The sequence below is a fragment of the Eumetopias jubatus genome, unplaced genomic scaffold (assembly GCF_037043125.1).
Source record: "Eumetopias jubatus isolate StellerSeaLion01/CBP00866 unplaced genomic scaffold, mEumJub1_p1.0 scaffold_10, whole genome shotgun sequence".
Lineage (NCBI taxonomy): Eukaryota > Metazoa > Chordata > Mammalia > Carnivora > Otariidae > Eumetopias > Eumetopias jubatus.
The window spans coordinates 104,038,038-104,053,013 of NW_028274816.1; the positions used below are offsets into that span (position 1 = coordinate 104,038,038).

General features: G+C 58.0%; 1 protein-coding gene across 2 annotated transcripts; it reads right to left on the reverse strand.

Moving 5' to 3' along the window:
• Window positions 1-430: 430 nt before the first annotated feature.
• On the reverse strand, window positions 431-8,552 carry PPP1R1B (protein phosphatase 1 regulatory inhibitor subunit 1B). 2 transcript variants are annotated; one of them, XM_028089918.2, is made up of 7 exons: window positions 8,457-8,552; window positions 6,742-6,802; window positions 6,402-6,424; window positions 5,919-5,994; window positions 2,232-2,444; window positions 823-942; window positions 431-736 (listed from the first exon to the last, which is right to left on the reverse strand). In XM_028089918.2, exons 1-7 carry the CDS (start codon window positions 8,535-8,537, stop codon window positions 687-689), a joined length of 624 nt encoding a protein of 207 aa, XP_027945719.2. In that variant the 5' UTR covers window positions 8,538-8,552; the 3' UTR covers window positions 431-686. The 2 variants fall into 2 exon arrangements, with proteins under 2 accessions (XP_027945719.2, XP_087883430.1); XM_088027304.1 differs by lacking the exon at window positions 823-942 and having other exon boundaries at window positions 8,457-8,537.
• Between the last annotated feature and the right edge of the window lie 6,424 nt (window positions 8,553-14,976).

The window sequence follows — 14,976 nt, forward strand, 5'->3', positions numbered from 1 at the left end:
GACAAGGAGAACCTGGCTTCCCCACCGTGCGCCCCCCTAAGGACATATACTAGGCGGCATTCCCGGCATCAAAGCACAAACAAAACGAAACAAAGCAGCCTCTGCTAGTCCATCTTCCAGGCACCCAGGCTGGGGAGCAGGGGTGATAAGGGGAAGATTTCCAAAATGTTGAGGTTGAGGAGAAGGATGCCCTGGGCCCTGGTAGAAGCCAGAGAGAGGGGTGGTAACTTGAAATCCCCCATAGGAGAGGGGATGGAGAAGGATCTAAGGGCACCTACAGGTTCTCAGTACCCTCTTTCCCCAGATCTTAGGGTCCTGCCCTGTGGGTTTCCTGTGCCCAGGAGAAGGGTCTGGGGAGTAGAATTGTGAAGGATAAACCTTTGCCCCACCCCACCGCCCACCCCTTACTGGATCATCCAAACTCTCTCACATCCCGCCTCCCTCTGGGTAAATGGGGGAATGACTGGCAGGGGTAGGCATCAGGCAGCAAGTGCCCAGGGACTCTGGGCATCAGCCAAAGGTGGGCAAACAAGCAAACACGGACCAGCCTTAAGTCTTCTAGAAGTCAGAAGCCACAGCCCTAGCGAGTGAGGGGGAAGGGTACAAAATAGGGTGGGGACAGAGTGGGTATCTGGGGAACAGCAATGCCCCCTCCACTTCCTTCTGAGCGATGCAAGGCCGGGTGCCTATGAGCCAGGCTCAGGGTGGGCGGGGCGCTGTGGCTCCTCCCCAGGCTCTGCAAGGCAAGCGAGGGACTCAGGGCTTGGCCACGCCCACAAAAGTCCCAGCCCCTCCTCCCCATGTGCCACCACCAAGCCTCACCATTTAGTGCCAGGTCTTCCACTTGTTCCTTGGAGCTTCCATCTCTTTGGGGCTCATCCAGAGGGGGTGGGCGCTCCCAGGGTCCTTCCAGACCCTGGCCACAAGCTGTCTTCTGCCCAGCTGGGGATGGGAATGAAGGGATAAAAACACAGTCTCTAAGTATCCATTCAGCCGTCCTGGAGCAGGAGCGGAGCCACTCTGACGGCTGAGGCTTAGCTTTCTGAGGGTATCATGGTATAATGGAGAGAACGCTGGACCAAGAATGCTCTCCCAATGACTAGCTATATGAGTTAGATAAGTCAGTTATTACCTCTCTGAAGGGGATGGTGAGAAGGAAATTGCGTAGATTGCCTTAAATAATTGTTAATATGCTGACCAGACCAGCACCGGCACTCCCGGAGTGGTGGCAATTGATATTTCTCCTTGGTAGTCTTGTCATTTAGCCCTCTGCCCTGCTGCTTTTCCAGAGAGAACAGTCTCCTCTTGCTTCCTCTTGACCTGTCCTGAGGGTCTCAGTGGGAGTTGACTCAACTTTCACCTGGAGCTTTTGCTCCAGCGTTGATACCCCACTGTCAGAGATGCAGAGAGAGGTCCAAGCCATTTTGTTTGGGTGCGAGGGCTGGAACACTGCAAGCAGGGTTAGTCGACTGTTTCTCATCCCCATAAATAATGGGACCAGAAAGTTTAACGTGAGCGGGGAGGGATAGATACGGCACAGCCTTCCATAGATAAGGATGGAAAACACAACCATGGGAGGGGCAGAGATCTTTCTGCCTCGGAATTCTCTGGGCCTCAGGACCCTCTGTGGAGATTTCTGGATCTGGGGCTTCTAGCTCTGAGGTCTTTTGTGTAGGTCTTAGGCCCCTCCTTGACCCCTCTCTTCCCTGGCAGTTGGAGTTGGAGCGCAGAAGACTGGGTTGTTCTTGAATCCTAGATTCTCCATCTAGACACTAGAGGGCGCCCTCTCACCTCCAGCCCAGGAAATAAAAGGGGGAGAAACAGCCGCAGGGTCCCGGGAAGGACTTAAGAACCAGCTCTTTGCCTCCCAGCAGAAACCACATCCTACATTTAAAAACACAGGTAATGGGGGTATCGCACTCTTAGTTCTCTATCCTGGCATCTCCTGTACTCCCTCACGGCCATGGATGGGAAGTCTTTTCTTGGGTCTAGCCGCAAAACTCACGTGGCTGTAATTCTTCGGGAATAGCGGAATTCCTAGGGACGACCTGATTCGGGAGAGGGTCAGGATGAGAGCAGCCCAGGTATCCTAGGGCACCTGTGGGTGGGAGGGTGGGGAGGCCCTCACCGTGCAACTGCGGTTTAACGTGCATGCAAGCTCTGAGCTGGGAGGGGTGCCCCAGGACACTCAGGGAGGTCCGCATCAGGCTTCTCCCGCTCCTTCAGCTTACCAGGCCCCCTGCTGCTCTTCAGGACTTCAGCCTGGCTGTCCTCCTCCTCCTCCTCCTCCTCCTCCTCCTCCTCCTCCTCCTCCTCCTCCTCATCTTCCTCTCTTGGGTAGCCCAGTTCCCGCAGCTCCCCCAGCTCATCCTCCTCTTCCGAGGCCTGGTTCTCACTCAGGTTGCCGATGGACTGCAGATGAGACTCAGCGATGCGCTGCACGGCTGGCACAGGCGGACCCAGAAGGCAAGGGTGAGCCGGGCCAAGAAGTGCCCCATGGAGCTGGAGAGTCACGTGGCCCGGCCCCAACTTCCTTCCCGCGGCCTGGGGCATGGCTAACCCCCCCCCCCCCCCGCAGGGCTCTAGTTCAAAAGCTAAAGGTCACAGGTCGGTCTGCTGGGGGGCCAGACCAGGGCAGAAGCAGCAGGGGGTAGACCCTTAATCGTGTTTGGCTCCTAAGCTGTCCAGGGATGCAGACCTCCTCAGAGGCCGGCCCCAGGCAGTTCCCCTGAACCATAGGGCGCCGTGCTGGACAAGACCAGGCAGGTACAGCAGCAGCTTAACATTCCGTGGCTGGGGCACTTGCTTCTCCCAGGTACTGGAGACAGTGTCCACTAGCTGTAGCCCCGGCCGGGAGGCACAGGACCCATGGACCAGGGCCTGCGGGATTTGTCCCTCTGTTTCTAGCAGCATGCCCAGACTGCTGAGGGCTCATTGCTTACCCCGATCCTGCTGGGCTCGGCACCCCCCCCCCCCCCCGGGCCCTAGCCTGTCATAGACGCCACTCCACACATCTCTGCCCCAGGTGCTGAGATAGGGACAATTCAGAGACGGAGGATGTAACAGTCCGCAGCCAGCGAGGTTTGTGCCTGGGGATGTGGCATGCTCAGACGCAGCCCCCACAATCTTGACCCACATCCCCAAGCTTCCAGCTCCCTCTGTGGTGACCTAGAAAGCAGCAAACACCAGCCACCCCCCCAACACCACCAAGGCCTGCTGGGATAGGGCCTAGGAAAGGAACAGTGTGGGCAGCTGAGGAGAAGTTTCCAAAAGATGGAAAGGCCCAGGGGGTTAGGAGAAAGGGGCCAAGGCTGGGGGATTCTGGGGGAATGGCAGGGGTGGAGGGGACCCTGTGACAAGTGGTTGGGGCAGAGGCAGCAGGGGGACCAGGAGCCGGTGGGATTTAAGAGCACTTGGGTAGCCAAACTCACAGCTCACAGACAGGATGCTGAGAAGCTAGGGGCTGGGGTGGTTACAGCTCCTTCTGGGGAGGCAGGCAGGCCCTCCCCTCAGAAAGCCCAGAGGGGTAGATCCAGGCTGGCAACCTCTGGTGCGATGAACAGGGCATCACACTCCTGCCAACTTGGGACAGGCACAGAGGGCGCATTGTGTGTGCCCACTGCCCCGCCCTGCCCCAGGCTCCCAGCCCGGTGCCTCCCACTGGCTCTGGGCAAGCTATCCAGGCAATAAAAATGCAATAAATCGCCCTGCCCTGGCCTTGGGGACATGGCGGATCTTTACCTTGAGCCAAGTGTGAGAGCTCAGCCTTGGAGAGTCCCCCTCAAGCCAAGACTCGGTGTTGTCCACCCTCCCCTGGAGGCCCCCGGCTTTCTCCCCTTACAAACCCCCAACACTGGGGCGCCTGGGTGGCTCAGTCGTTGGGCGTCTGCCTTCAGCTCGGGTCATGATCCCAGAGTCCTGGGATCGAGCCCCACATTGGACTCCTTGCTCTGCCAGAAGCCTGCGTCTCCCTCTCCCCCTACCCCTGCTTGTGTTCCCCCTCTCGCTGACTCTCTCTGTCAAATAAATAAATAAAATCTTAAAAAAAAAAAAAAAAACCCAACCCTGCCAGGAGCTTTCCCTTGCCCAGAAAGGGGCTGAAGTCTGCGAAACAGTGCCCTCCAGGTACAGAAGGGTCCTCTGAGAATTGGGGGGCGAAGGGAGGAGAGGAAGTGGCTGCTCCAGCAAGCGCCCTCTCCCCCAGTCAGGGGAAGAGAGTTTAGTCCCCGTGCCACAGTGACAATAGGTGTGCAGTGCCCGCCCCTGCTGGTGCCCCGGGAGCCTCCCGCGCACCGCGCCTCCCCTCCTGCACTCGGAGCTCTCTGGGGTCTCCTCCTCGCCCTCCCAGCTGTCTTCTTCTCTGTCTGTCCCCATTTCTGGGGCCCTGAGCTCCCCCAACCCAAGTCTCCTTTTCAAAGCCAGAATGTCCACAGTACAGCCCCCAGACTGCCCTGCCTCTCCCAACTCAGTCCCTACTAAGGTGCGGTCCAAAGGGGCAATGGTGGTGGGAGCCCATTTCCAGCCCTTGCAGGGTGCCCAGGAAGCCCCTTGGCCCTAGCCTCTTCACCCCAGCCTTCTGCCCCATGCTCGTGACCAAGAGTCCAAGGGACGGTTCTTGCCCCTCAAATCCACTCAGCCCTCCCCAGCCCAGAGTAAGGAGGAGAGAGAGGTCTTCTGTTCTCTCCTGAGAAGATGCCACCACCTCCCTCATGCCTCCTTCAGGGGCTGGCCTTCCCCCACATCCCTACAGGTGGGAAGTCCTTCCAGGTGCTGCACCCACTGCCCACATGCTATCCCTTCCTCTTTCTGTCCTGGGTGTGGTGGGGAGAGAAGATGCCCTTGCCCTTCTCTCTTCTCCCAGCCTCTCCTCTCTGCTCCTAACCCTGGCAGGCAGGCAGGCTAGCAGGTGCGCCTGTTGACCTTGGCCGGTGCTGGGAACTCATTAAACCCACCCCAGAAGGAGCTCCCAGCACACCCTTCCGGTCTCCTCCCTCCACAGGAGGAGGGGGCTGGCCAGGCAGGAAGAGCCTCAGGCCAGAGCTGAGGTGGGAGTGGGAAGGCATCCTTTGGCTTAGTTAGGAAGAGACCCTCCCCACGCCCCCAGCTCCGCCCCCAGCTCCACGTCCCCAGCTCCACTCCCTCTCCTCCAGGGGTAGGCGGACTCTAAAGACTCCCTGTGATTTCACACCTCCTCCCCTGTGCACATTTCCTTTCCTCTTCCTAGAATGCCCTTCCATGCCTTGCCCGCCTGTTGAATCCCTTCTCATCCTTCAAATCCAGGCTTAACCCTCCTCTCCTCGGTAACTTGCCCACGACCCTTTGAGGCAAAAGGCCCCAAGAGGGTGGAGGCCAAATCTGACTCCTCCCATTTTGCCTAATGCCCACCAGTGAGGCCTGGCACACACTAGGTGTTCTCTCCTAAGTGTGTGCTCTAGGAATGACTTGTGTTTTAACATAGAAAGGAGAAGCAGGACCAAGAAGCAACCAGTTTGCTGGCCTGAGCAAATGTTCTTCCAGTGGGGGAGGGGAGCCAGAGTTGTACCTGGAGAAGGTGCTGGTTGGGGGCGTGGCGGGGGACAGAGGGGGGGCACTGGAAGGTGGTCTGGCACACACTTGCAAAGAGGAGGTACAGAGCTGAATATCTGTATGTTGATGATACTTGTCATTTTAGGTTAGCCGCCTCTTTTCTTTCAACCCCACAACCTGATCTGAAGGCCCGCAGCCACCCCTTTCAGCCCCTGGGGCCCTTCTTTACAAGACCAAATTAAGAAAGATCTGGTCCCTAAGTAGTGGTTGGGGTACACAAGACAATCCCTCCCCACTGACAAAAGCTCAAAACTTCACCTCCCTCCCCCAGTGTCAGCCTGGTTCTGGGGGTGTCAAGGGGCCAGCCAGACTGATGGAGGGGGGGATAGTACCTTTCAGCGAGGGGGGTGTATAGGCACATGGGTTGGGTCTCTTCGACTTGTGGTGGTGCCCCTCTCCTGAGGCTCTCTGCCGGGGTAAGTGACAGGTTAAACAGGCTCACCAGAGGCCCCCTCCCTTCACCATTCCTCCATTCCACCCCAGCCCTGGCAACCCAGGCCACAACTGTTTTAGCCTCCGCTGATGGTTCCAGCCAGGCTGCCCTGTTGCTTTGGGAGGGTCTTCCATAAGCTGCAACCTGGCTCAGGGCAGAATCCAGGGTTCTGGAGGCCCAGCCCAAGTCTGAGCAGAGGAAAGACAAGGGCAGGGGAGTCTGTACCAGTGGGACCCTGGCGCGAGGCACTCTTACCAAGGTGCCAATGGATATGGTAATGTGTCCTCCGGGGTGGCATCATGTGTTAGTCAGGAGGAATCCTGTCCAGCCCACCAAAAAGGGCCCCCAGCATCCCTCCTTCCAGCTGCCCCTGGAAACTCACCTGGTGAGGGGAGGCCTCCTCCTCTGAGGGAGACCACCAATGAACCAAGGGAAACCGAAGGAAGAAGAGAGAGGACGGGGAGGAAAGGGAAGAGAGAAAGAGAATCGGAATTACTTTCCCCAAAGGCTCAGGCTCTGGGGAAAGGGAAAGTGTGCCCTTTCCTTCTGGGTGTTGGAAGGTGCCTGGTCAATAAATGAACCCAGAAGGGTTGGGCTCCCAGATCGTACCCACTCCCCCTCATCTTCTGCTCAGTCACCTACTCATAGGACTTTGGCAAGGGCCCCAAGAAGGCTTCAGAGTTAGGGTAGGGCCAGGGCTGGGGCAGCAGGGAAGGGCCCACCTGGTGAGGAGTGCTCTGAGAGCCGGAACAGCATGGCAGGGGTTGGTCTCCTGCGCCGGATCTAAGGAGATGGAGAAAGAGGTGGGGGGAGGGGAGCAGGACAGACACCTGCACCCCCCTCCCCAGGCAGCAGGGAACAAACAGTGCTTTGAAATCCCCAGGGAGCCTTTGAATCAAAGACTGTTAGAGCTGAAAGGAACTCTATAGTTCACGCAACCCCCTCATTTTACAGAGGTGAAAACCTAGGGCTCAAAGAGGTTCAGGCAGGAGCTCAAGACCACACAGCTCACCACAGCAGAGAAAGGAGGAGAAAAGCCCATCACTGACTCCTAGCTCATACCTGTCCCACTCCGTGGCTCCTCCAGAATGGGCATCTCCCTTTCCACCTTCCCCTATCAGGGAGGCCCATCCCCTCCTGCTTTTGCAGATATCAGACCTCAGGAGCAGAAGCTGACTGTGAGAGATGCCCCCCTGGGCCATGGCACCCACATGGCCCTGCCCACCTAAGGTCAGCTCAAGGGCTCCAAAGAAACCAGATCCCGCTGCAGAGGGAGGCTGAGCCAAGGAAGTGGAGACACCTGCAACCTCACACTGAGGCTCAGATGTGGGCCTGAGCCCCAGACCCACCCGGTCCTGGAGGCGTCCCTGGAAGACGGTGTCTGGGTCTCTCTAGCAGTCTCTCTCAGGCTGTAAAACTCTTGGCCCAGTGCCCATAAAAAATAAAGTTGCCCTCCTTGATACATGAGCCAAGCTGAACAGTGCGGGGGGGAGGGGGGGCACTGAGCACTCCCAGTAGCTGCCCCCCCCACCAGCTTGGCAATCAGACCAACTGTCAGTTAATTAGGTCCCCTCGGAGCTCCAGGGAAATGCACAAAGAGAACCAGGTGAATGAAGCTGAAACTGTCAGCCGCCCCCATTGCCAAGCTCTCCAAACTTCCCTCCAGACCCAAAGCTGCTTAGACCCAGGACCCCATGGCCCCCCTATCTCCCCCCAGAATGACTTGGCTCCACTCTCACTGCTCTGCTGGGTGTCAGCTGCAGCTCAGCAACAAGTGAACACTCTACTTGGGGGGGGCGGAGCCCTCTTCTCTCCCTCCGTCCACTCCCACCACCTTTGGAGACCTCTCGACCCCCAGGAAGACTCTCCAGAGAACTCAGTACTCTGGGAAGGGGTCTGGCTTCTGTGACGACTGGTCGCCCCCACCCGCATGTTGTGGCTCCGTGTAGGGCCTGGCAGCAGAAGGAGGTCAGAACAAGGCTCTGGAGGCCCGGCCCGGGCACACACGGTGGGACCAGAGAGGGGCAGAGCCTGGGGCGGCGAGCTGGAGGCCGGTTCTGTACAACGGGTCAGTGCACCACCACGTGTCTCACTTCCGACCAGCTCTGGCTGGGGCCAGGGCGCAGCGGTCCCAGTGGCAGCCTCGGTTAGGACACCGTGCAGGGGCCAGAGCACAGTCTCCCCGCCCGGAGTTGGCCCGGAACGGCCGGGGCCCCGACGCTCGCCGCCCGGCATTCTGCGGCCCCGGGAAAAAGTTGCCGGAGTCCGCCGCGAACTTCACGCGCTGCCCCGCGCCCCCGCGTGTCCGAGGCGGCCCGAGACGCTCCGTCGCCCCCCCCCCCCGACCCAGGCCGGTTCGGCCCCGGCAGCGCCCCGCCGCGGGAGGAGGCGCGGGTGTGTTGGGGGCGCTGCCGGGGGTGGGGCGCGGCCCCCTTACCATCTCCACCTGGCGGGGGTCGAGTTGGCTGGGGGGCGCGGGCACCGAGAACTGGATCTTCTTGCGGTCCTTGGGGTCCATGGCGGGAGGGATGGCCGGCGAGGCTGGGGGCGCGCGTCTCGGGGTCCCGGGCTGCGGTCCCGGCTCAGCTTCCCCGCGCTGCTCGGGGCGCGGCGGCGAGCGCTGGCTGTGCGCTGCGAGGGGGAGGCGAGCGGCTCACGCTCAGATAAAAATACCGCGCGCCGCGAGGGGAGGGCGCGCGAGCGGGAGGGGGTCGCGCCGGCTCCGAGCGCCCCCGACTCTCGGCTCTCGGGCTCGCCCGCCGCGCCCGCCGTGCGGGTCCCCGGGCGCCTGCAGCCTGGGCTCCCGGCTCGTGGGCTCGGGGTCTCTGTCCCTCTCCCTGAGTCTCGCCTCTCCCTCCTTCCCTCGCTCTCTCCGAGGGTCTCTGTGGGTGTCTCCGCCTTCCTCTCTCTCCCTCCCTTCCTCTCCGTGCGCCTCTATCTCTGCCTTTCTCGATCCCTCCAGGTCTCACCCTCCGGTCCCAGCCTTGGGGTCCCCGGCCCGCCCCTCGGCCTGGGACTGGCGCCCGGGGGCTGGGTGGGAGGGCCCAGGGGGAAGTGGCCAATGAGCACCGAGAACCGTGTTCTTCCCGGGCCGGGAGGAGGGTGCGGAGTGTGAGCCAGGACCCGGGGAGCGGGCTGGGGGCCCCCCTGCCGTCTCCCGAGAACTTGAAGCTGCATTATTGATGGAGTCCAGCGGGGAGGATAATGGGGGTGGGGTGGGGAGGCCGAGGCGGGAGGTGTGGGGGGAGACGGGCAGCCGGGAGACGGGACTCTGGCTTTAACCCCTTCGTGGCCTGGGTCCTTGGAGTTTCACGAGGAGGCCTGGGAGGTCCCGGAGAAACTACCACCAGCATGTCACGCTGTGAATGGGGGTGTCCTAGAGAGCCAGAGAGTGTGAAAGAGCGGGTGTGTGGGGGAGGACACGTGTCAGTCATCATGGCAGGGAGCGTGTGTGAGTGCCAGGGGGACCTGTGGTGCCCGTAGCTAGGGAGCTTGTATGTGTGTGTGTGGGGGGGGGTCCGTGTGGCATGAGTGTGTGTGAGTCTATGTGAGTAAGTGTGTCAGAGTGTCAAGGATGCGGGTGTGAGTGGCAGGGTGTGGGAAGGCTGTGTGCTGGGGGAGGGTGTGGGTGTGGGGGAGGATGTCAGAGGCTGTCAAGGTGATGGGCTGGCGTGTGGCAGCTTGGGAGGGGTGGAGGGGCTGTATCCACAGCTCTAGCCTGTGCAGAAGAGGGGGATGAGGTTGTGATCCTGGGGGGCAGGGGGGGTTGTGTTCCTGCCCTGATGTACCCTGGGTTCACATGTCTCCGGTCTTTTCTCCCCAGATCTAAAGCCGGGGGGGGGCAGCCAGAGCCAGCCCGGGGGGACAGAGTTGGGGGGCTGCCTGTACCAGTACACGTGCCATCACATGTGTGAGTTTGGTGCATTCGGGAACAGAGCTGGGGGAAGGGGAGAGGTGCATGTGCTCATTTCGGAGGTGTGAGCCTCTCTCCCTTTGCCGGTGTTGGTGTGTGTCTCTGGAGGGGAAAAGAGAGAAGCTGGTCCTGTGTGTTAGGGTGGGTTAGGGTGTCCCTGTTTATCTGTCCAGGCCCTGGGTATCTCTGCAGGCCTATGGGAGAGCACCGGAATGCTTTTCCGTAGCGTTGAGAGGGTGCATGTGTAGATGAGTACATAAGAGTGCGCCTTCCTGGGGCTCTGTTTGTGTTGGCTGTCCTCTCTCCTGGTCACGCTCAGACCTGGAACAGCCAGGAGCACTCCCCCTGCCCCACCCCCTCCAGCAACTTTTCCACTCCTAGCCCCAGTATGCTGGGTCCTTGGCAGAAGAGAGCAAGAGACCAGAGGAGTCTTGTGAAAACGGGGTCAAGGGCACGATGTTGCACCCCCCAGTCACCCAGAGGGTGGCAGGAGAGCAGAGCTTTGCTTACAGGAGCTGGGAATCCTGGCCACTCAGCTCCACTACCCCCCAACCCCAGGCCTGGTTCAAATCCCACTGTGTTTGTTGACTTACATGCTTGTCAGGGAAACGGCCAGATGCTGGGTCGTGACCCAGGGGTGTGGGCATCTCTGGCAGCCCCTGGCTTGGCCTAGACCCCTCTTTCAGGGGCAGTGTGCTGGGGAGTGGCAAAGAGCAGTTTGGCAGTGCCTTGAGAGCATAAATATGGAGGTCCTGAAAGTCAGAGGGGCACAGGAAGGGCATGTATACCTGATTGGCCACTGGACCAAGGTGAGGGTGAGGGGCCTGTGGCTTCCAGGGCTGGGGAAGTGGGAAAGTCCTGGAGCAGGGTGAAGGGGGACAGAGGACAGCTGGGTGGGTGACAAGAGGACAGGGACAGAGAGGCATCACCACCAGTCACACCTCAGAGCCCATCAGAGTGAGAAAGCCTCGGGGACCATGGCGGCTAGGCTCGTTTGACCAGGGAGGACTCATCTATGGAGGTTCTGCCAAAAGGATTGGCGCTCTGGGAGGCCATGAGGGAAAAATTCCCCTGACCCAGGCTGGGGCAGCTGGGAAGGTAGACTCCCCCTCTGAGCTAGGCCTGGAAGATGGGCTCTTTGGGGTGGATGGGAGGGTTTTTACCCTCTTCTCCCAGCCTTCGCCCAGGCCCCCACAGCTCTGGCCACAAAACCTGGGCCACAAGGGGGGGGAAGCCTGGCTGACGAAGGAACAGGCACAGGGACAGACAGGAAGGGGGAGGAAGGGAAGAAGGAAGACAGAGACAGGAGGTGAGAGAGAGAAGGTGGGGAGGCAGGACAAAGTGAAAGGAGAGAAAACACATGTGAGAGATGGAGAGACAAAGGGAGAAAGAAAGCCTCACCATGGAGAGAGGCAGGAGACAGAGATGGAAAGAGAGTAAAAATAGCTCAGCATTAAGATAATTGCAGCTCACAGTTCTGCCCTCCGTTAGGAATTAAATGAGGTTTTATTACTTTGATTTTTCTCTCCTGGATCCTACGCGACTTCTCAAGAACTTGAGGAAAAGTTTTTCAGGTGGGCGGCCAGGTGGCGGGGGCTGCGTGGGTGACGGAGGAGGAAGGGAACAGGACTTCTGGGAGCGGGGGGGATGCGGTCAGGGGCAAGGGGTGCGGTGGGACTTGTGAGGGTGGGGGAGCCCCCGCGGGAGCTGGGAGATGTGGCCAGGGTCAGGCACATGGGGGCGGGGGACTAAGAAGCAAGGGGCCAGGGTGACCTCCATTCTCTTTGACTTAGAATTAATCATATGCAAATGAGATGTAAAAATAATGTGCCACTCCTCAGTTATTATTCTTGAGTTAGAAGCACAGGCGGTTGGGTCCAAGAAACAAAATCAAGACCTTGTTTGACTTAACTCTGATTGAACTATGGGTCTTTCTGCTTGGACAGACAAAAATAAGAATTGTGGTGTGTCCATTAATGTGTCATAGGTCTCAACACACTATTTTGAGACATGTCCTTCTCACCATTTCTCTTCACATCATTGCCGGCTTGCTGCCACAGTGCCCAGCGTACAGGAGGCACTACATTCACCTTCTCTGGAAGGTGAATCTGGAAGGGCGGTGTGAGGCTTTTGCCTTCCTTCTGGGAGTTGGGGAGAGTGGAAGATCGCGAATATTTTCCTCCCTTCCCCCAAGCAAGATACGGTCAGGTGGACAGAACATACACTGAGGAGTTGGACAGACCTGGGTAGGAAACTTGGATCTATAATTTACTGTGTGATCTTAGATAAAATCTTACCCTCTCTGTGCCTCAGTTTCCTCGTATTTCAAAGCCCACCTCACATGGTAGCTGGGACGATTCAATAGGATAAAGCGAGTAAAGCCCCCAGCCCAGGACTGTATTCCTGGCAGATGTGCAGTCAAGTCTAGCTTCCCTGGAGTTCAGGAGTGCGGTTCCGAGAAAGGCCAGCAGGTGGCGGAGTCGGCCAGGGTTTGGGCGGCTGAGCTGCTGGTATTGCGGGCCTGTAGTTGGGCATCATACCCGTGACCTTCGCACCACGGAGCTGAGCAGAGCTGGCCGGGCTGGCACGTGGCAGCTGGAAGGGAGGCCCCGGAAGCCCTGGGAAGCAACCTTAGAGAAGCCGGGGAGCACTAGCTGGGCACACCGGGGCATCTTTCCCTGCGGAAGCTTCTGGTGGGGAGACGGGAGAGGGAGGAGGGGCGAATTCCAAGGCCTGCCTCTGGGGAAACCCGTGGACAAGAAGAGGAGAGGGCAAGGTCATTCTCAGCCAGGACAAAAGTGGTATCAGGACAGATGGGCCGTCATCTGAAACATTCATTCAACATATTCATTCATTCGTTCATTTATTCATCCAACACCCATCCCTTTGCCTACTGAATTGGGTGCTTTTTAAAAAATCAACTTTATTGGGGGGCGCCTGGGTGTTTCAGTTGGTTAAGTGTCTGCCTTTGGCTCAGGTCATGATCTTAGCGTCCTGGGATGGAGCCCCACATCGGGCTCCCTGCTCCGCGGGGAGCCTGCTTCTCCCTCTGCCCACCCCCCCCCCCCCCGCTAGTGCTCTCTCTCTCTCAGATAAATAAAATCTTTTAAAAAAAATCAACTTTATTGAATCAGAGTTTTTTATACAATAAAATGTACCATTTCAAAATATACATTTAGGGGCTCCTGGGTGGTACGGTCGGTTAAGCCTTGGACTTTTGGTTTTAGCTCAGGTCGAGATCTCAGGTTGTGGGATGGAGCCCTGCTTCCAGCCCCACGCTCATTGCAGAGTCTGCTTGAGTTTCTCTCTCCCTCTCTCTCTGACCCCCCCATCAAATATATATATTTCTTTCCTTCTTTTCTTTCCTTTTTTTTTTTTAAGATTTTATTTATTTATTTGACAGAGAGAGACACAGTGAGAGAGGGAACATGAGCAGGGGGAGTGGGAGAGGGAGAAGCAGGCTTCCTGCTGAGCAGGGAGCCCGATGTGGGGCTCGATCCCAGGACCGTGGGATCATGACCTGAACCAAAGGCGGACGCTTAATGACTGAGCCACCCAGGCGCCCCTTCCTTTTTTTTTTTTTTTTTTTTTTTTTAAGTAAGCTCCACTCCCAGCGCAAAGCCCAACTTAGGGCTTGAACAAGGACCCTGAGATAAGACCTGAGGTCATATCAAGAGCCGGTCACCTAACTGACTGAGCCACCCAGGTGACCCCAAGATATGCATTTCTATGAGTTTTTGAGAATTTTAAACAACATATGACTACTACCACAACACAGATATAAAACATTTTCATCACCCCAAAACGTTCTTTTTTGCCCATCCAAGTCAACCTTCCCTCCCTGTTCAGTGGGTGTATCATAACTCTTAACACGCTGTTTTGAGAAGTGTCCTTCCCACCATTTGTCTTTGCACCATCACCTGCCTGCCAGAGTGCCCAGTATACAGGAGGCGCTACAGGCTGAGGGGGATGGATTGAGGAATGAATGGATGGATGAATACGCAAGTCATAGAAATTGTCAATGGGTGACATATATGGAGCATTTACTCCGTGTTGGGCCCTGAGCTAGACCTTTTATATGTATGATCTCATTTAAGCCTCGTTAGTATCATTCCATTTTACAGATTAGGCAAATGAGGCTCAGAACTTTTGCCCAGAGGGTTCACTGGGTTCACAGGAAAACAGTCTGACTCCAGAGCTCTCACTCTTTATGGCTGCCTTTAATACATTCAAGATGGGTGAGTAGAAGATTGCTTGTATGCACTGGACGAGGCTTCTCTGTTGCTCCGCCTTGGACCCGGTTTCTCTCCAGCCCAATTGGGACCCACACAGGGGGACGGGAGAGGGTTGGGGAGCAGAAATCCATGTGTGGAGGCTGCTCTCTGGTGGCAGACATGAGTACAGCGGCGTCTCTGCCCTCGGGCGCCCTCAGGTAGGATGTTGGTGAGAAGAGTGAGCGAGCAGGGAGCCCACAGTGGGGGCAGCCTCAGCCCCGGGCACCTGGAGACCCCCTGCTCTGGCCACTGCCTGGTGCCCCCCGAGGTGCCAGCTGAGGCTGCCCCCAAAGAATGCCAGCTGCCGGAACCTGCCGCCTCCTACCCCCTCCACCAGCCCTCACACACACTCCGATCCCGGTCCAGTCGGCTGCTTCCATTCCCTGAAGAAGAGGCCCTAAAGTTAAAACAGCTGTTAATTTATAAACCAATTTTTCCGTGACTGCTTAATAAATCGCCAGCAGCTGCTCTGCCCCCTCCTCCTGCCCAGGCACCCGGCCCTGAGGGCTACGTGGAGAAGCTCAGAGCCTCCTGCCTCTTCCCCTCAACTCCCCAACTTGTGCCCCATTCTCCCCGGAACTGAGCATGTGGGGGGGGGTAACCCTGATGAACTCAGCTTCTCTGGGCTTTGGGGGAGTAGAGGTGTGAGGATGGATTTCCTTTCTTTCCTTTGGGCTGCAGCCCAAAGGCCATCCCTCCCAATGCCGTACACCCTCCTCCCCCAGGGACTCCCAGGCTCAAAAGGTAGGTGTCAAAGGTTTTCTTAGGGC

What these genes read in the sequence shown, in the direction of transcription:
- PPP1R1B (XM_028089918.2), bottom strand. Translation starts at nt 8,537, where the DNA reads ATGGACCCCAAGGACCGCAAGAAGATCCAGTTCTCGGTGCCCGCGCCC. An exon ending in ACCCCCGCCAGGTGGAGATG is followed by an intron (nt 6,803 to 8,456) that starts GTAAGGGGGCCG and finishes CCATCTCCTTAG; the next exon opens with ATCCGGCGCAGGAGACCAAC. An exon ending in CTCAGAGCACTCCTCACCAG is followed by an intron (nt 6,425 to 6,741) that starts GTGGGCCCTTCC and finishes GGTCTCCCTCAG; the next exon opens with AGGAGGAGGCCTCCCCTCAC.